The 21,193-nt window shown below is 44.8% G+C and overlaps 1 protein-coding gene across 9 annotated transcripts in view; it reads right to left on the reverse strand.

The window, feature by feature from the left end:
- The window catches only part of CRB2 (crumbs cell polarity complex component 2), a 64,533-nt gene that overhangs the window by 10,666 nt on the left and 32,674 nt on the right, over positions 1-21,193 (reverse strand). For 6 of the 9 annotated variants that reach the window (XM_057408999.1, XM_057409004.1, XM_057409001.1 and 3 more), the window contains 5 exons: positions 17,494-18,195; positions 15,032-15,227; positions 14,377-14,516; positions 13,215-13,397; positions 12,169-12,282 (listed from right to left, as the gene is read on the reverse strand). In XM_057408999.1, the coding sequence (XP_057264982.1) occupies positions 12,169-12,282; positions 13,215-13,397; positions 14,377-14,516; positions 15,032-15,227; positions 17,494-18,195 (1,335 nt within the window). Of the gene's footprint in view, positions 1-12,168; positions 12,283-13,214; positions 13,398-14,376; positions 14,517-15,031; positions 15,228-17,493; positions 18,196-20,888; positions 20,912-21,193 lie in introns of those variants that run through there. The other 3 variants (XM_057409000.1, XM_057409006.1, XM_057409007.1) reach the window with 3 other exon arrangements.

Here is a 21,193-nt window from a genome sequence, read left to right on the forward strand (position 1 = left end):
CTTTATGTTAGGGATAGGCTGGAGAGCATGGAACTCTGTCTGGGGACAGGGAGTTTGTGGGTCAGGGTTAAAGGGAATATAGCTATGGGAGACATTACTGTGGGGATCTGTTACAGACCGCCTGATCAAGGAGAACCTGCGGATGAAGCACTCCACAGACAGATAGGAAAAGCCTCACGCTTGCAGGCCCTTGTTCTCATGGGTGACTTCAACCACCCTGACATCTGTTGGAAGGACGGTACGGCCCGGCACAAGCAATCCAGGAGGTTCCTCGATTGTGTAGAAGACAACTTCCTTCTGCAAGTAACAGAGGAGCCAACAAGGAGAGGTGCCATGCTTGACCTCGTGCTCACCAACAAGGAAGGGCTCGTTGGAAATGTGACGCTCCAGGGCAGCCTTGGATGCAGCGATCATGAGATGCTCGAATTTGAGATCCTCGGGACAGTGAGAAGAGCGTGCAGCAAGCTCACTGCCCTGGGCTTCAAAAGAGCAGACTTTGGCCTCTTCAGGAACCTGCTTAGTAAGGTTCCATGGGATACAGCCCTAGAGGGCAGAGGGGCCCAAGACTGTTGGCTGATATTCAAGGATCACCTGCTACAAGCTCAGGAATGTTGCATCCCAACCAGAAGGAAATGCAGCAGGAGGGCCAGGAGACCTCCTTGGATGGATAAGGAGCTCCTGAGGAAAATTCAAATGAAAAAAGAGGCTTATAATAAGTGGAAGCAAGGACAGGTGGCATGGGAAGAGTACAGGGATGTTGTCTGGGAAGCTAGGGACCAGGTTAGGAAAGCTAAAGCCCAGTTAGAATTAGGCTTGGCTAGGGATATTAAAGACAACAGGAAGGGATTCTACAGGTACATACAAATAAAAAACAGACTAGGGAGAATGTAGGCCCCCTCAGGAAGCTCTCAGGAGAACTGGCTACACAGGATTTGGAGAAGGCTGAGGTTCTGAATGACTTCTTTGCCTCAGTCTTCACTGGCAAAGGCTCTGACCAAACCACCCAAGTCTTGGAAGGCAGATGCAGGGACTGTGAGAATGAAGACCTTGTGCCCACTGTAGGAGAGGATCTGGGTCGAGACCATCTTAAAAATCTGAACGTGCACAAGTCCATGGGACCTGATGAAATCCATCTGTGGGTCCGAAGGAGCTGGCAAATGAAGTTGCGAAGCCGCTGGCCATCATATTTGACAAATTATGGCAGTCGGGTGAAGTTCCCGACAACTGGAAAAAGGGAAATATAACCCCCATTTTTGAGAAGGGGAAAATGGATGACCCGGGGAATTACAGAGCAGTCAGTCTCACCTCTGTGCCTGGCAACATCTTGGAGCAGATTCTCCTGGAAGGCATGCTAAGGCACATGAAAATCAACAAGGTGCTTGGTGACAGCCAGCAGGGCTTCACTAAGGGGAAATCCTGCCTGACCAATTTGGTGGCCTTCTATGATGGGGCTACAGAACTGATGGACAGGGGTAGAGCAGTTGATGTCATCTACCTGGACATGTGTAAAGCGTTCAACACTGTCCCACACGACATCCTTGTCTCTAAATTGGAGAGACATCAATTTGATGGATGGGCCACTCGGTGGATAAAGAACTGGCTGGATGGCTGCATGCAAAGAGTTGTGGTCAATGGCTCAATGTCCGGCTGGAGACCAGTAACGAGTGAGGTCCCTCAGGGATCGGTGTTGGGACCAGTCTTGTTCAACATCTTTGTCGCTGACATGGACAGTGGGATTGAGTGCGCCCTCAGCAAGTTTGCCGATGACCCCAAGCTGTGTGGTTCAGCTGATACCCTGGAGGGAAGGAATGCCATCCAGAGGGACCTCGACACACTTGTGAGGTGGGCTGATGACAACCTCATGAAGTTTAACCTTGCCAAGTGCAAGGTCCTGCACCTGGGTCGGGGCAATCCCAGGCACAGCTACAGGTTGGGCAGAGAAGAGATTCAGAGCATCCCTGAGGAGAAGGACTTGGGGGTGTTGGTTGATGAGAAAATGAACATGGGCTGGCAGTGTGCACTTGCAGCCCAGAAAGCAACCGTATCCTGGGCTGCATCAAAAGGAGCGTGACCAGCAGGTTGAAGGAGGTGATCCTGCCCCTCTGCTCTGCTCTGGTGAGACCTCACCTGGAGCATTGTGTGCAGTTCTGGTGTCCTCAACATAAAAAGGACATGGAACTGTTGGAACAAGTCCAGAGGAGGGCCACGAGGATGATCACGGGACAGGAGCACCTCCTGTATGAAGACAGGCTGAGGAAGTTGGGTCTGTTCAGCCTGGAGAAGAGAAGGCTGCATGGAGACCTCATAGCAGCCTTCCAGTGTCTGAAGGGGGCCTATAGGGATGCTGGAGAGGGACTCTTCATTAGAGACTGTAGTGATAGGACAAGGGGTAACAGGTTAAAACTTAAACAGGGAAAGTTTAGATTGGATATAAGAAGGAAATTCTTTCCTGTTAGGGTGGTGAGGCACTGGAATGGGTTACCCAGGGAGGTTGTGAATGCTCCATCCCTGGCAGTGTTCAAGACCAGGTTGGACGAGGCCTTGGGTGATCTGATTTAGCGTAAGGTGTCCCTGCCCACGGCAGGGGGGTTGGAACTAGATGATCTTAGGGTCCTTTCCAACCCTAACTCTTCTATGATTCTATTCTATGATTCTACGACCAGAGACACTGTTACAGATGGCATTAAATGGGAAGTTAACGGAAAGCCTCAGTTAAGAAAATTCAAATTCTGAAATGACCCTGAGTTGTAAAACACTCACAACTCGATTCACTACCAAATACCAAACAAAACATGCTCCACAGGCATTTTGCCACACTTGCACTAAGCTGATTCCTGTTCTGTCCAGAAGTGAACTGGGTAAAAAGCACCGCACTGTGTATGTCTGTCTCCTGGAGGCACATGGATCCCAACAGGGCTCTAGTAAATTACAAGACATTACACTCAAATCTGGCTAATGAAATCCTGCTGTCATTTTCCTGAGTATCTCCAGACTGATAGAAGAGCCCTTCTGAACCAGTTCACTTTATCTAGCCCATAACACTGGTTTTCACTAATCTTCAGAGACAGTCACATAGATAAACCAAGCATGGATTATCCCAATCTAATAGCATTACCCGCTCGAATCTAACCAGCGAGCACAATGAGGACAGCGGAAAGAAAAAGAAGGAATTTGCACACAAAGGAGGGGAATCAAAACACAAAAGACATTTAGAAAGAAAAGCCACTAGACAGAATGTGCTTGTCAAAGAGATTAGAGAGTTGCCTGAGGGGAAGAGATGAGGGGAGATGGGGCATTAGGAGCACTGGAGCTGGACTTGATGTGTGATAAAAAAGAACTTAGCAAAGAGACAGGCTTCTGCAATCTTGATAGTTTGTCCCCCTCATGCTCCAGCAATGCCTCACAGTTTGCACAAACCACTAGTACCCTGCCGTCTAACCAAGCTGCTTTACTCCTTTTTAGCCCCCATGTTTAGTGCTGTTACCAGTGCTATCTCTGCAGACTGGTGAAGCTTCCAGCTCCAAAATGTTGGCTGTAGGGACAGAACATGTATGGAGCTCTGAGAAGCACTGAAAGGAACGGAAGGCTCTGATAATTCTGCTCTTTTCCAGTTATGCTAGAGCTGTTCTGTAGGCAACATTACCTCAGATTCCTCTAGGACACAGCTCTACTGACCTAAACTGCTTTAGAAGAAAACCGCTGTGTATTGCCTGTGGAAAAGCACTGAATTTGGCCAGTAACATCTGCCTTGAAGAAGAGCTCAACTCATGGACAGATTCAGAGTTGCTAATACTACCTTCAGCACAGGCCTTTTTCTCAAGCTTTTAATGCTGGGCTTGCTCAACACACAGAACCTGGCATGTGATCTTACCTGTAAAGGAAGCAGCAAGGACAGAATTAAGATTTCAGCACAAAGCTATAGCCAGACTTGAAGGGAATTAACTGGAATAAATAGAATGTAATGGACATCTCTCAGCTTGGAGAATCCCAGCCTGGGATAAGATGGGAAGACTTCAATTGGAGTTAAGATAAATCAGTAAAGCAGTAGAACTATGTGGCACTTTCTGAGTTATTAGTGGATTGGAGGGCTCTCAGAAGTGTAAGAAGCAAATCTGCAGTCAGATTTAAAGGAGGCAGCTGTTGAATGGTGTCAGGAAGACAGGTCTGATACAGCCCAAATCCTTGAGATGATGCTCATTTCAGATCAGAGCTGTTGATATTTACAGGGCAATGAGGAGGATTAGATAGCGTCGGGTTTGGATAACAAAAGGAGGGATGCTTTCAATCTCTGCATTTCTGAGAAGGCTGAGAGGCAGGGTGGGGAGCCCCATTTTCCACATCACGTTCCTGGCCTGACCACATCTCCCTTTCCTCTGGCCAGTGTGCTCTGCCCATTGTGCCGCAGCAGGAATCCGGCCTAGGCAGCTTCCCAGCTGATACCTGTGGGCTGAGCGCTTCACACCAGGTGGCAAATTAGTCCCTATGGTGAGTGCACAACCCCAGGCTGGTGGCTAATTAAACAGCAAGCTTTCCCATGGGATGCAGCTGGTTTGATTTTCTTAGATTAGTGGTTTGAAATGGGTGAAAAGAATAAGCTGACACTTCACATCTTTGCACGCTGCTGTCTAACCTCACAGCTTACAACAGGGAAGAAATGTTCAGCAGCAGAAGAGAGGAGTGCAGCTCTTCCTAGAGGAACCAAACCCACAAGCATCATCTTTGTCATTGTCATTGTTTCTGCCAGCAAACAGCCATCCTCCACAGCACTAAAGCAGGAGGAGGAATTGCCCTCCTAGAAGCCAGTGCAGAGCCAGATTTGAATTTGGAGCAGTTTTTAAAACAGACTGGTAACAGAGGAAACCGCAAGAGTTCTGAGAATCTGGCTAACAACAATTTTTTCCTGGAAGTCACCCCTTATTGAATAGTTACACGGTGCTACATCACTAACTCCTTACATATCTCTCAGCGACATTACCCTTCACCACCCAGTGCTCTCCCTCTCTCTCCTCCTCCAGCATCGCCAGTGATTTTTGTCACCTGGGTACATTGATAAAATAAGAGGGTGGGGACAACTCCATTTCACAAAACCAAGTAACTCTTAACCTGTTCTTCTCTGTTGCCTCTGAATTTCTTAGCTCAAATGTTTACTATTATTTGAACCATCAATAGTAACAGCAATGTTGCCAACCTGATTCACTGCATCATTAGGAGGCTTCAAAATACTTAATGAGTTTCTTATCTAGTTAAAGACACACAAGCCAGTGGAACTCGTTATCTGAAAATCAGACAAGTGTTATTTAAAAGGCTGCTATCTGGAGACAACTATTTTCAAACATTCCAGTTAATTTAGCAGTGTTTAAGCTAACAGTCCCAAGGTAATAACCCACAGAGGCAGGGGCAGAAACAGACACTCAGAAGTTGCTGAGCTTTTACAGCCTGCAGTAGTTTCAAATACAAATCTAGCCACTAGATTCTGAAGTGTAACCCATGTGGTGAGAAGAGCCTTGTTTCGTAAATCAAGTGTTACTAAAACCCGTAAAGCTCACCATTCCCTGAATGAAGGTAATGATTTACTGACTGCTATTAATAAGGATTCGTTGCATACAGAGTATAAATCGCATACTTCAAAGACACATAATATGTTCAAAGAATAAGCACACAGAAAGAGAAATCTTCTAATTTAGCTGTCATATACCAAAAAACTTATAGGACGAGGTCTATTCATGGGCCCAGTCTTGAAACACGGGAGTTCAGCGGGGCTTCCCGGCCAGCACCGGCTTGCCCTCTCCCATAAGACAACAGAATTCCTAGCAACCTTTCCCTGGTGCATCCTAATTAGGGTCTGTATTATTGTTATCAAAAGAAAAAAGGCGAGGAGGGAGAGAGGGGGGCAGAAAGAGAATAAGCTGCAAGCGGACCCGACACAATTATATTTGCACAATTACTGCCATGGCAACACGCTGCTTTGACCTCTCCCCCACTGTGCACTACTCAAGGGGACAGTGGGGGAGGAGATGGAGAAGTGCACAGGCCACCAAAGGGGTGTCCTCGGAGTTAAAACAAAAACTGCCTCTCAAGAAAGGAGTTTTACATCATGAAAAGAGAAAGGGAAATTGCAGAAACCTCTCTATAAGGCAAACCAAGCATTTCACAGAAGTACCAGGAGACACCTGTGTGGTTACACAGTGCTCCGAGGCCAAAACCAAGGACCCACACGTTGGAACACCCCGGGTTGGATCACTGCACTGAGCAGAGCAGGACTGCAGCAAGGATGCCCACAGAGCATGCTGACAGCTCTGCTTTCATCTTGCACAAGAAGGAAATTCCTTCCCCTAAAGTTTCCAAAACAAAACTTAGGTCACTTCAAAATAAAAAACATTCTCCATTTCCAGTCAATTCCTGTTCCTTCTCATGCCTTCAGCTACCACTAATCGCACAACCAGCTCCCTGCCCGGGGCAGGCACGCAAACATTCAGGACACACTGCAATTACTCTATAGATCTCATTACCTGCTAGCAGAAAAATTCCCTTCAGGATCACACCAATCAGCACAGATTTCATGGCCGACTCCTTGTGGACATTTGTGACAGTTGAGGGGAAAAAAAAAAAATGGGGGTGAAAGGGGGAGGAGGAATGACAAAAAGGCTCCACTGAAACAGCAGAATGTGTGTAAGCGCTCCCTGATGCCAGTCAGACAAAAAGGGATTGGAGATGGAACCAGCCAATATAGAAAAGCCCTGCTCTGCAGTGAGAACTAATCCAGCCCGGCTCTAAACCTCCCCAGCTGGCCCCTGTCAGCGCTGACATGAAGAATGTGTACTCACAGGGCATTCTCACTCAGTGTGCTGCAGTAATACCCAGCACTATCCACAGCATTAGCTCCAACAGTAAAATGTCAAGAGACAATCTCTTGCCCTCACCGCCTCCCAGGTGAATCCGCCAAATTCCAGGAACAAAGCCAAAACATGGATTTTTCTTTTTAGAAGCTAAGCCAACACACTGCATTTCCACCACTGTGTAATATCCAAACCATACAAATAAGGAGAGTTCCAAATGCAGAGTGCAACCTGGGCTCTGCTGTACATTCAACACCAACTTAATCAGGGACCAGCCCTTCACGTAGCATCCTTCCTCCATGTGCTCTTGTTCTGCTCACTGGTGAGCACAAGCATTTCCACTCTGCAATATCCACGAAGAAAAGGCTCAAGTTTTAATAAGTATCACCTATTGTGCTGAAGTCAAACTGAATGGAAGGAAATTCCCTGCCTTATGCCGACTGTACGGGTTCAAACACGGGACTGCAAAATGAAAACTCTCTTTCCTCATTAGCCACCTTATAAAATTAACTGCTGTAATCTCTTTCTTCCTCTGTATTTCTGGGGTTTTGTGGGGATTTTTTAAATGTTCTTTCATATTGTAAAGTTCCTGGAGGCAGAATTGTACTTTCATCTTGTAGGGAACCCAGAGAAGGCTCTTATTTCTGCAAAGAAATGCTATCTGGGAGCTTTTCCCCAAACTTGGAGCCTCTGTTAGTATCAACGTCAGGTCCAGCAAACAAAAACTCCTACATGTCAGAGTCTGGAATCTGCTGTAGCAGTATCACTTTAAGATATTAAAAGAAAGCATTCCAACTGCTCTTGTAGCTATTTTACTTTCTTCTTTCCACTCAATCCAAACATGCCAGTAAATTTATACAGATATTTCAAGTGGGAGGGATATGGTGAGTGTTTGTTTGGAGTCAAAACTTCTCAGATAGTCACATCTGGGTCCTATGCACACACAGACCTATCCAAGCACAGATTTGAAATACTATCTCTATTAGCTAGTGTGACCCTTCTGTTACTGTTCAAGAGAAAACAAATGGGTAGCTTATGCCCATTCAACTGCCAACTGCAACTATAAAGTGTAACTGTGAAGACTGGAGAATGTTAAGTCCCTTTTAAAAGATCCATGTTTTGATTTATATACACACACAGAGGTATATATTGACACATGGAGTCTATCTGTATATTGTTCATTTCAAATACATCACACCCAAATCCATGTAGTCCAAGTCAGCACAGATTCTGATCACCTGCCCCACTGCATCTTCTCAAATTCATTACATGACTATTGCTAATAAGAGACTGGGAACACTGCTTTTCTCAGGATCAGGTTAAGGATATAGGGTTCTCTTAGAGACATGAGGATGGACAAATACAGTCACTGACAATTCTAAATCGTACATATATTTATATACGCAAGATAAAATGCCTAAATAAGACCTCTTCTAAGCCAAATGGTGGATCACTGATCATCTGTTTCAAACTACACATAACTGAGGAGTAACTGCTTAGCTTCTTTAGAACTGGAAGATTCTTAAGGAAATTAAAAGCATCAGATGATTCACCTTCTAGAGGTTTCAGGTCCCCATTCTTACACACCGGCAGTCATGCAATTTACAAGATTCAGCCATGGGGCTTAAATTCAGAGAAGTATTTTGTGCCTAATCATTTGTAAAACTTCTTGGAGGAGGTCAAGATAAAGAACACTATCTCAGAGGGATCTTAGCAGCAAAATGTTACAGAACGGAGAGAGAACTTTGGATCTGACCCCTGGAAGTCATCTCTCCTGGTAGGCACCATTACAAGACTGCCATCTCAGCGTTCGCAGAAGAATTCTTCTCAGACACTGCTCTGTCCAAGTACTTGCCTGGCCTGATTCTAAAGATGACATTAAGCTGGGCTTCACCCATTTCAGTTAGTAAGGAAGTCAAATTTTATTCTTAAGAGTTGCTCCACCATTAATAATCCTCTCAAAAAGACTTTAACCATGGTGAGCTGGCACATCTCAGGCTGTCCAGAGTCAGGAAATCTACAGGGCTAGTTCAAAAGAGATTGTGCAGTCACAAGCATCAGGATCTCAGAAGACACTTTTGATCATAACTCACGTGACACCTAGACACAGCAGGATCTAGACTGGCAGGTACACTCCTGTGGCATTCCAATCAGATAACAGGAAAGTCAAAAGGTCTGATTAACCGTGGAGCTTTGATCCAGAAGGGAGATGCAATGTGGAATGGAAGGGAAGTATATGTGGGTCTCTCAAAGTGTTCCCAAGCTTCCTTCAGCTATATTTACCAAAAGGGATTCTGCTGAAGGGGGTAATAGTCCTCTAATCTCTTTACTATCTTAACCTTTTAGCTGCCCTTTCTGTAAAGACTATATCTCTAAACCAAATCTGACATCAAGAAATAGCTGCACAAAAATTAAATCTATCCAAAGGTGGTTGGAAAGGAGAAGAATCTCCCATTTATTTCATGACCTGTGACCCTGGAATTCCAGCCTATTTGATCTGGGCTAGCACTTTTACAGAGTAACCATTTATAGCTAGCTACACAGAAGGTATCCCACTTCTTTAAGGACAATTGACAAAGACATTATGGCTGAACAAAGTAAAACAGTCAATAAGCACTCCAATTATATTGAGACACATTCACAGTCAAAATCACTCCCAAGTTTACCACCACATCACCTTCTGATTCCTCACCAAGGCAGAGACATTCCTCAGCCATGTGCAAAACAGCTCAGAATTTCACCATGATCACAAGGTGCCACTGCCATGGGATGCCTGCAATTGAAATGATGCTGCTCTTCCCCTCTCACCCAGGCTGACCCGTGCCACAGCACTGTGTTTTAGGACACTGCCTTTCTAGAGACAACTTTAGCAGGAGTGCAAATATGAGTGGGGAGGCACCTGTCTTTTTCAGGTCCTGGCCTAATCTAGTGACTGAAACCATTCCAATGGGTAAAGCATTCATTTTGTTGGTTTTATTTTTCCTAAAGACAGGCTTTTCCTAACATGCTTTTTCTCCTTGACCACAGCTGACCACTTCCAAGACCATGCAAGATTCATTCTCCTCTCACTTCATTTAGTACCCATGCAATCTTTTGATTCCTACTTCTTTCATCCTCTCACGGTACATCCTCCACTAAAGCACAAACTGTCACACTGAACAGACTCTTCAGGACCTATTATGTCGTTCTCTTGGGAATCAGGCAACACTTTTACACTAACATTCCTTCAGAAAGAGCTGCTTCATCTCCCTGCACTGCTGTAGCTTGAGACAGCACTGAGGCAGTTAATTTGCAAAGCAAGAATTTCTCCTGACTCACACTGTTATCCCAACACTCCCCAAATTCCTCAGCCTGAAGGAAAAAAGTACAGAAAGAACCCCCTGCTGCCCCAAGAAAGCATTCTTCATCAGAGTAGCAAGTTCACTTTAATCAGCGGAGGCAGTTTAAACCCAAGTTCATGGCAGATCTAAGCTGCCACAGAAATGTGTTTTGAACAGAAACATTATGGGAAGCTTCACAAAGTTGTTCTGTGATCCTAATATGAAGTAATAAGCTGTTTACCCAGCATGACTGTACTGGGATTAATTGACAAAGGAGGGGAGATTAATTGCTATTATTTCCCTGTCAGCTTCACTCTTCCACACACACTCACTGATCTCACAGACTGCTCCCAGCCTTTCACTCTGTTAATGTGGCAGAACTACCTCAGCTGAGACAAAGTCCTTTACCAAGAGCAATATCCAGAAGAGCAACCTGCTTCTAATCCCCTTCAAGTACTAATGAACCCAAATTTGATGCAACAGAGTGAACTCTAGCACTCCTTTGCCATCATCCTGCGTTTCTATCAGCTTTTCTGCCCATGAGCATGCTAAGAATTGGAAAGGATTAAAACAGCTCTGCAGCTGCAGCAAAGCACAGTGAAATTCTGAACTCTGTGAGGGTGCTGGGGCACTGAAGGAGAAAAAGGGAACAGGGCACAAATTCTGACAACTAGAATAAACTTTAAACCACCCCTTTGGGCAAGATCTCAGTTCATGAGTACAGCTTTGTAACTACCCAAGAAAGTAGCAGTAAAGAGCTTAGATAAAAGCCTATTTTAAAAAGCCTCGCCTACAAAAGCATTTTTTTCTTGGCCCAGCCTAAACTAGGAATCCAAAGCAAATGAGATGGGTCAGAAAACCCCACCAAGAATTCAGCCCAGTTACAGAAGCTATTAACTGGGAGCTGATTTGAGATTCTGGGAGTGAAAAGCCTGTGTAATGGGTCTTCCCAGGAAAGTGCTGGACAGAGTTACACCAACAACAGAGTTCAACCACTATGACCACAGAAGGAAACCACAAAACTTTCCCATGCAATAAAGGTCTAAGCCTCTGGAATGCTGCTACCTGCTGTGGAAAGAAAGTTAAAGGGACATGGTTTTCTTCGGGCTTCAAGTTTTAATTTTTCCCACTAGATGGCAGCCTAGTAACACTGTGGAAAGGTGGCTTCCACCTCCAAAGTACATGAATACAAGTTTGTGCTGGGAATCACCCTTCTTCTAAGCCACTTTTGGTGTTAAATTGCTCAAAACAGAGAGGACAAATGGAATTTAAAGACACAGAAGACTAAGAATGAATATTTTAAACTAAGATGAGGTTTAGCATCAGCAGTGTACCTTCCAACAGAGCTGATGTGAAATATTCACTATCCCCTAGCTTCTCAGCAAGAAAAATGAGACCCATGAGGGTCAGGCAGGGCATCTGTGTAAAAAGCCAGACTCCCCATTCCCTTGTAAACACAGAAGGTTTCATCTGATCACAAAACAAAGACCTTTTGACCTCCTAACATAGCACATTACTGCCTTCGGTCAAAAATTGCTGGCTCTTATCATCCAGGGGTGTCAGGGAATGGAGATGTGTTACAGATGGCTTATGTGCCAGTGATCCAACCTGCTAGAATCAGTAGCTTGTGACAACTAGAAGGCTAAGCACCCCTCTTTTATCTGAAGGGTTTTGTTCACCCTCATAGTATGCATATAAACCCCCCCAACAGTTCTTCCAGTGAACTTCCACTCCAGGAAACACATCCCCTAGATACTCTGATCTTAGACTCTTCTACAAAATCTAGCTCACAGCCTATCAACTTTCTTAACCAAAATCAAAGAGCTTTCTCATGACATTCAAGCACTCTACTGCAGACATCACACACTCCCCACAGTTCATCTCAGCCCTGCCCAGCAGCCTGAGCTACCCAGGGCTGGAATCCAGTCCTGCAGCCAGGCAGTAATGCAGCAGAGCTCAGCATTAGTTAACCAGAAGGACCCGATTTCAGCCACCCCCTTCATCAGCATTACCTGAATAACCTGGTAGGCAATTACAAAGGAAGCCATTAGTAAGATCCACACAGAGCCCTCCATTCTGGCACGGCTGGGACTCACACTCATCAATGTTGGTAAAGCAGGTCTCCCCTTTAAGTGAAAACACAAAGAAGCATCTTGAGTACACAGGTGCATCAGTGAAGGAAAGAATCTGAATGACAAATGCACTCAGATTTTTTACACTTATTTTCTGTTCCCTAAAAATGCAAAATAATTTCTTGCACTATAGCATGTCTCTCCAGCCACTCTAGCATGTAGATACTACCACCAAAACCATTAGGGAAAATGGAGTATGATTTTCCAGTGTCACAAAAGAGAGCAGTGGCAGAATCAGAACTTCTGAACCATCCCCATCCATGCAACAGTGGGCCCAACTCTCTTTTTTCTCTCAAAACAGAATAAAGTAGTATTGTTTAGCCCCTCCTACCAGGGAATTTCCCCAGCTGTTAAATCAGCCTTTTATACAATCTGCAAACCAGGAAAAGGGTGAAATTTTACTTGAACATCCACAGAACCCTTAGTTCCAAGAGCAAGGTATCAAGAACCCCTCTTCTCCTACCCACCCTCATTATATAGTTTGCTGTCATGAGAGTAGTCTCATCAAGGGAACACCTAGAACAGTTATCTGTGACTCCAGGGAATTAGTTTCCTCTGATGAGGCTTTCACAGATATTCTGTAAGGATGAATTCTGCCACATGCATGAGAGACTGAGAAAGAGAAACCACCCTGGCATCTGCATAGCCAGGGGGCATTCCTGAAAGCACTTGGGAAGTGCATAGGCTGCTGCCTCAGCCTCGAGACAAGCTTGCTGGACAGAGAATGACATTCAGACAGCTGTCCGCAATATATTCCTACAATACGTGAGCAGAAGTACATTCCTGATGCATCAGGCTGCCACTCCTGTGAAGTGCCAGTCACCAAGTGATTTTTGTTGCACAAATAACATTGCTCCATTCCTATCTACTCAAACAATTAGCATCTGCCAGGTGCAGACAGCTCGAAAATTCACTGCATAGCTCACCTGCAAAGCCTGGCTGGCACCAACAGAGGAAACCAGCTGCTTGGCTATAGCTGAAATTACTGGGGAACTCAGGTTGCGTCCCATAATAGGCTTGGTTGGATCTCTCGAAGCATATGCCTCCGTTGTGACAGGGAGATGTTGCACACTCATCCACATCCTCTTCACAGTGCTGCCCTGTGTAACCTGCCAGGAGACATCAGTATCAGCATCATCCACAGCTTCACTGGAACCAGTCTGCCAAATATTGATGCTGCCTTGAAGGTGAGAATAAGACTCAGAAGACACTGCAGCTCATCTCGTGAAACCTCACTTGGAGTATTGTGTGCAGTTCTGGCGTCCTCAGCATAAGAGGGACATGGAACTGTTGGAACAAGTCCAGAGGAGGCCACGAGGATGATCAGGGGACTGGAGCACCTCCCGTATGAAGACAGGCTGAGAAAGTTGGGGCTGTTCAGCCTGGAGAAGAGAAGGCTGAGTGGAGACCTCACAGCAGCCTTCCAGTATCTGAAGGGGGCCTATAGGGATGCTGGAGAGGGACTCTTCATTAGGGACTGTAGTGATAGGACACAGGGTAACGGGTTAAAACTGAAACAGGGAAAGTTTAGACTGGATATAAGGAAGAAGTTCTTTACTGTAAGGGTGGTGAGGCATTGGAATGGGTTGCCCAGGGAAGTTGTGAATGCTCCACCCCTGGCGATGTTCAAGGCCAGCCTGGACAAAGCCTTGGGTGAGATGGTTTAGTGTGAGGTGTTAGGGGAGCTGGAACTGGATGATCTTAAGGTCCTTTCCAACCCTAACTATTCTATGATTCTATCTAGTAGGGAGTTCCAGGGCCCTCCACTTTCTCCACTCTGTCAAAAGCAGGAGCCAAATGGTCACCTTGCAGGAAAGCATTAACCCATGACAGAAAAACACATAATGGAAAATGGCAGAAAAAAAAAGAAAATTTTACAGCTGGGACTTGGGTGTATTTCCCAGCCATGAGGTCAGTCGGATTTTGGGGGGGGCCTGTAAAGGGCAGCAGTGGCAGCCTGCTTCAGACAATGAAAAAATCACACAGTATGATCACTAATTCTTTACTTCTTCAACACAACAGCTTAGCATGTGCTCTCCATTGCAGTGTGCCTACACACTAGCATAGCAACACAGATTTCTAACCTACCTGGCCAGCAGACACAGCTGTAGTTTTTGATTCCTTCCACACATGTTGCACTGTTCAGACAGGGTTCAGAGGCACACTCCAGGATATCCACCTCACAGTGGTCCCCCTGGAAGCCTGTGTCACTGCAGTCACAACGATAGCTGTGGAGCAGCAAAACAGAGCAAATGCATAAGCTCTTCATTCAACTGCAAAGCCCAGTATGAGGAAAGAGCAAACAGAGCTGTCAGTCCTTACACCATCTGTGGGGCAGAGGAAAAGACAAAAGAATCCTATCTGCACAAAGGCCATGCTAATGCCAGAGCAGACAACCCTCAGCAGCCTCTGAGTTCACACCTTACCTGTGAAGAGATAAATTCAGACACAGGTATGCTCGCAGCAGTTGCTTTTGCCATCCATGTTCTGCAAATCACTTCCCCTTTTATCTGATCTTTCAGCCAAAAGCAGTAACAGGAATACTTTCCTGTCTTCCTTTAAGCACCTTAGGAGTCCTGCTGCTGGGAGGGGCCTTTTACTTACTGCCATAAACCACTGGGCCCCCTGGGATGTACCAAACACTAACTCCAACTCCACCCACAGATTTCTATTCGCAGTTTACACTAAGTGACTTTTTGTTCAGTCCTGGTATCTAACTGTCAAAGAACTCTTGATTTCTCACCTGTTAACAAGGTCATGACATGTCCCATTGTGCAGGCATGGCTGGCTCACACATTCATTGATGTCCACCTCACACTGCATTCCTTGATAACCTGGGGCACAGGTACAGGTGTAGAACCCAACGTGATCATTGCACACGCCCCCATTCTGGCAAGGGTCTGAATCACATTCATCGATTTCAGCATCACAGTTCACACCTTTGTTACAAAACAGAGAAATATTCCTGTTATAAATCCAAAACATGTATCTGTGCTGCCTGGACTTGTGAGCTGGAATCACAAAACCCATGCTACCAACCACACTGGCTACATAGTGATCTCTTCTAATTCTGCTGTAAGAATATTGAGAGCTCATGACCAGTGATTCTACAAATTAAAGACCTTTAATTTTTATTTGAAAACACAGTTATTTTCTCTAGAGTTTTGGATTTTAGTCCTCTCTCAAAAATACACACAGCTTCCAGTATTTGTGAAGCTCTAGTCTCTTGCACTCAAGTTTGCTGAAGCAGCCACTCAGCACTTCACAAATAGCACCCTATTTCTAAGCAAGCCATAAAATCTTGATCTTACATACAGCTCATGACAGCTGTTTTAGTTTGGGATCCTTTGAAGGAAGGGAGAACAGGGATGGGAAGGGAAGAATCACACTGCCAGTCAGTGTTATTTAGACTTTTATATATGATATAGCTCTTACAGTTTTAGTTACATGTGGTACTCTTCACTTGTTTTGCATTGCTATTAATCTGTTCTACACCAGAGGCAGCTGCATTTTGGGTATGGGAAGAGTGATCTCTACATGCTTCTCCAAAATACTGTTTCATTTGTTTAGTTGGTATTTACAACTTGCTTTGAGATACTAGGAAAAAAAAAGCATTAAAGCAGTGCAGAACACTAACTACAGTGATACTAGATATTAGTATGGAATTTTATTATGAAGTGGTATTAAAAATACAGTGTTAGTTCCAATTCCACTACTCAAGAACAACAGCAAGTCACTCATTTTTGTCCAAAGTCTCAACTTTCCCTGGAAGAATAAGACCTCCTGTACGACTTCTATGCAACTATCTTCTCATACTATATTCCACCTCTGAGTTGTCCAGTGCCTGGCATCACCTCCATACCTCAGTCATTACAATGGCACCTGCCAATCCATCTAATCTCCCCTTTTTGGCAAAGGCTAACCACATAGTGGACATGGCCATCCTAATCCTGGTGGAATGTGGGCCCCCTAATCTGCTGGTTCAAACCCGTCAATACCAATGCAAAACTTCCTTCACCCAAATTCCAGCTGCAAGCACCAGGAAACAACCTGCTGGCCAAGGGTGCCAGAATGGATGAAGCACCAAAAGGAAAAGCCTCATATCAGAACAACTTGGAACACAACAAACTCCTCCAGCTGCCTGGGTCATTTTAGCACTTCCCTGGCAGGGGAACCCCGCAATCCTGAATTGAGGATTCAGCCTAAAGATAAAATAGAAACAGATTTACAAAGACACAATTATACTTGATACTTGAAATCAGTAGTAATCATAAGGCCTACACCGAAATTCTGCTTTTTTCCTCCTTCATCTCTGTTAATTCTTATCAGAAAGTGAGTCAGCATCAGGGGCTGCATTCCTGATGTTGTAACTTCTCATTCCACTGGTAATCAGCAGCATTCCTTCAAAGCAACCTAACTCTTGAAACACTTAAGCCTGTGACACCGAGGAAGGCTGGGAAAGTTCATGTGCTAGGTGGTACCAGGCAGACGTGGGCGCAGCACAATTGCATTCCACTCCGATAAACAGCACTGGAGAAAGGAGAACCCCTCACTGCCTCCCTCACAGATTAACTCACAGGTGTAAATTACTCCGAGTCACCATTAGCACAGATGCCCAAAAAAGAGATTCTTGTGTCACATGCCAAAAAACATTCACTGATTGTGTAAGAATTGCAAAAGAAATATCTGACTAAAAGCCGCTTTATCCCAAGAAGACTACTTCCCTTTGAGAAGTCCTGCAAGACAGGACAAAGAACCACAGGCAAGACAGGCAGAGACACCTTATACCTGGAAACATTAAGTATATATTTCCTGATAATAGATCTATTTCCTTGTCTATCTTGCTTAATTTTACACTGAGAGGTAATCATAGCTACTTTCCTCTAGTACTCAAGTCTCACATAATCCACCCACTTCCACTCTTTGATCCACATCTCTCAACATCCATGCCATCCATGGAAATCAAAGACTGAACTGTTGCCCAGAAGCCACAGCAACAAGCCCTGCACCATTGTTCACACACAATACTACCAAACACCCCAGAAATGAGTCGTGCAAGAGATGTAGTCTCACAGCTGTAAAACAACAGCTTCTCAGGACAGCTACTAACTCTACAAGATACAGCAGCAGCAGGCAAATTGTGGAACTACATGAACAGTGAGATGTAACCCAACCACCCGGCTAGTACATGAGCATGAAAGGTACCTGTGTAGCCGGGGATGCACTTGCACACATAGTGATCCATCTCATTGAGGCAGGTGCCATTGTTTCTACAGGGCCGGGAAGCACACTCGTTGATGTCTATTTCACAGTTGTATCCTTGGAACCCAGGCACACAGAAACAGCTATACTCATTGACCCTGTCTCTGCAGATGGCTCCGTTCTGGCAGGGGTTGGAGGTGCACTCATCAATGTTGTCTCTGCAGTTGGCCCCGGTGAAGCCAGGCTGGCAGATGCAGGTATAGTCCCCAGGACCCTCCACACATGTCCCGTTATTTAGGCAGGGGTGGCTAGAGCACACAGAGCTTTCTGTTTGGCAGCCTTCTCCATTCAGTCCTGTTTGGCATTTACAGGTGTAGCCATTTACGCTATCTACACATTCAAAACGAGGGTCTGTACAAGGGTTGCTCTCACACTCATTAATATTAACGTTACAATCAATACCTGTGAAGCCAGGCATACAGATGCAGTCATATTCCAGGAGTCCCGGAGTGCTGTTGCACATCCAGTGGGCAGTACACTCATGTTTAGAGCATGCATCATAGAGGTGTTCACAGTTTATGCCCATGTAGGCTACAGGCTCCACGGGGCATGTGCACTTGTATCCCACTTCCAAATCCTGACAGCTCCCACCATTTTCACAGGGGGATGAGGAACAGCTGCTGCCATTTTCAGAGGATGAAATTCCTGTTGAGAAAAGATACTTTTTGTTAGCCAGCATTTGTAGCCCTAAAGAAGAAAGTTCTGCTTATCACTACATACAAGTCAGAGACTGCCCACCCAAATTCCATGTTGCAAAGGGCTGCTCTAGGCATTAGCTGAAAAGGTTACTGGAGAATTAAATATTTACTATAAAGAAGACAACACAACATGCCTTCGTATGATGGCCATCAGGAATCTCTTGCTAAGCCGGATGACCAGATGCCTGTTTTTTAGGAGGCACTCACAAACCGACTATTTTATTTGTGCTTATTCATCCATGAGGCACTTTGACAGCAGTGAAACTTATCACATTAAATCCATTCATGAGATAAACTGCATGTAAGCTTCAATAACCCCTTTCGCTTGGTAGGGCATAGGACTTGTGCTTGGAAATCCAGCAAGGCAGACAGTATTTCTTACTGTCTCACCTGCTCCTTCTGGAGATAACTTCTTTTTTTCCTCAGCTAATCCTCTAGTGATTTGAAAATGCTGCCACAAACAATTCAACCCAAACTGACACATTTCACAGTCTCTGATTACATCGAGCAGCTCAAAGTTTGACAAGCACTGCCCAGGCAGCCTCTCCTCACAGGTTAGACAAGTACATTTACACAGCAGGGAATTTTTAGGTGTTACGAGAATAGCAAAGAAGAACAGAAACTGATGAGATTCACTCTGCCTATGGCATTTTAGGTTCAAACTCTTAGTATCTGCAGAGGCAAAACACAGTGTAATACTCAGATAACAGCAACTAATGCTGAGATTCCCCTAAATCCTATCCACTCCAGGATACATCAGGGAGAAGCTCTGGGGTAGAGATACGCCAGACTGATTCCTGCGTTAAGTGTTAGGAAACATCCAAACTTGGAAGTAACTCTGCAAACTATACAGTAGATGTTTTAAAAACATCTATGAAAAATGACCACAAAGCAGAGATAAAGCTCATGAAATAGCAGCTAATGGTATCTGAGAAACAGCTCCTGCTTCTGGTGAGACAATGCTGACTTTGCTTAGCAGTGGAAGTCAAGCTATCTCTAGCATTTTACCTTGGGTTTAGATGCCACTGTTAAGCAGCTCTTTGCCCTTTTTGCTGCCTTCTATAACTGTGGACCCTTGCTCCACCACTGCTAGTTGAGAAATGTTTTAACATGCCATGCTAAGGATCTGCCAGGATCACACACCACAGCATCACTTCTCAGCTGACCTTACACATTCTCTCATTCATTACATCGTTATCCCAGCCTATTTTTCGTCATGTTTGCCTTGCTCTGGTGCAACTTCTACACATCCAGTAGTTAATACGTGTCAGTGGGTTTCTACAACTCACAGCCCCATCAGCTCCTCAGTCTCTTTGTACCTGAAGGTGGAGGCATCCAACTTCAGAATCTGAAAGAGGTTTATAGGAGACTTTGGTTTACAAAAGCCTGCCCCTGCCCTGACCTCCCTCAAATTCCTCCACCAAAAGACTACAGAGTTTCTAAGTCTTCTTTTAAGAGGACTGCTGATGGGGGGGGGAGGGTGCTCAGGGATTTAGACAGCCCTTTCTCTTCCCAGCATCATCTCTAGGCCCACCCCTCCCTTCCTCTCTCATGTGATGCTGGGGAGAGCTGCTGAGCATTGCACTGTCCAGCAATCTCATTATTCTGCCATCGACCCTTTTATTCTCAGATTCCCAGTCAGGCAGAAAACAAGGATGACGGAATCTGCCTGGAATCTCTGCAGCAATTAGAGTGGGAGCCCAGGAAACTATTCCACAGAAGAGCTTTACTGGGCAGGAGATAGGAGCCTTTGTACACTTAATGAGTAACCAGCCCCAGGCTGCACTTTCCTCAGGTCAGGAGCACAGCTCAAGATAAAAAACCAGAGACCAAGTCCACTGCATGTTTGGAAGGACTTTGGTTTGCAGAGAAATCTGCAAAGAAACTCACCTTTCAAAAAAATCACCAAGCACTGCTGGTGTAGACAGGCTGGAGTAACTTCAAAGGCTACACGAATGTTTTTCTGCTTCCACCCTATGCAGACAGTCTAAATGCTTCTTGCAGATAAACATCAAATCCCTTTGCTATTTCTTGTCTTTTCCAAGGTTCTTTCACACGAGCCATACCTTTTTGTACCTCTGCTATTTTGGTTCGTCATACTGCAGTGCTCAATAATCTGTATTGGTCATTAACGTCTGTCCATTGCAGTAAGATTTGGTGACAAACACATGGCTCAAAAGTCACACAGAAACTTGCAGACGCAACATGGGCGAACTACAGATACCAAGACAAGCAAACACAAAGCTTCCCTAGAAAGTCCCAGACCTTCTTGGCTTACCAAAGAACAGCAGAATAGTAACAGGGAGAACTCCAGTCCCCTCTAAACTCACTATGACCATGAACAATACCAGTGGTTAACTAGTTATGTGTACTTGTAATATGTGGTGAATAACTGGTTACATACAGGACTGAGAAAGGCTCAATTCCTGCATTGTTACTCTATTAGTTTTAGCCACTTTCTACAACCAAATGTTACCTTAGTTACATCTTAAAGTGGTAAATTCAGCAGGACCTCATTTTGGAGGAAAATATTCCTTTTTTGACTAAATATCCTGAAGTAACACTGCTCATAAGGCACACATGGAGCAGGCTGAGAAGACTGCAGCACAAATCACAAGAAATAAAGTAATATCTAAATACCTTCAAATTATTCTGTGAACTGCAGCTTGCAGAAAAACACCCACATTTGCCCTCTTCAGTAGAGGCTACAGAAGCAATAACACTAACTGTAAGATTATACCATACAGTCCCCTTTATACAGCACACCTATGCTCAAACTGGAGTATTTCCCAAGGATAAAACTGTGTAAATATAGCATAACTCTAATATTCATTCAGTGGCAGTGTTAAACTTCTGGCTAAATAATTCCACAGATGAGACACAAATTCAAACCAGAATTTGTTACAAAATGATGTCAGAAAGGGGGATTTTCAGGATTGAGACTG

This window comes from Pezoporus wallicus, unplaced genomic scaffold (genome assembly GCF_028554395.1).
Source record: "Pezoporus wallicus isolate ANWC-B61680 ecotype Strahan unplaced genomic scaffold, APGP_CSIRO_Pwel_v1 contig_8341, whole genome shotgun sequence".
Lineage (NCBI taxonomy): Eukaryota > Metazoa > Chordata > Aves > Psittaciformes > Psittacidae > Pezoporus > Pezoporus wallicus.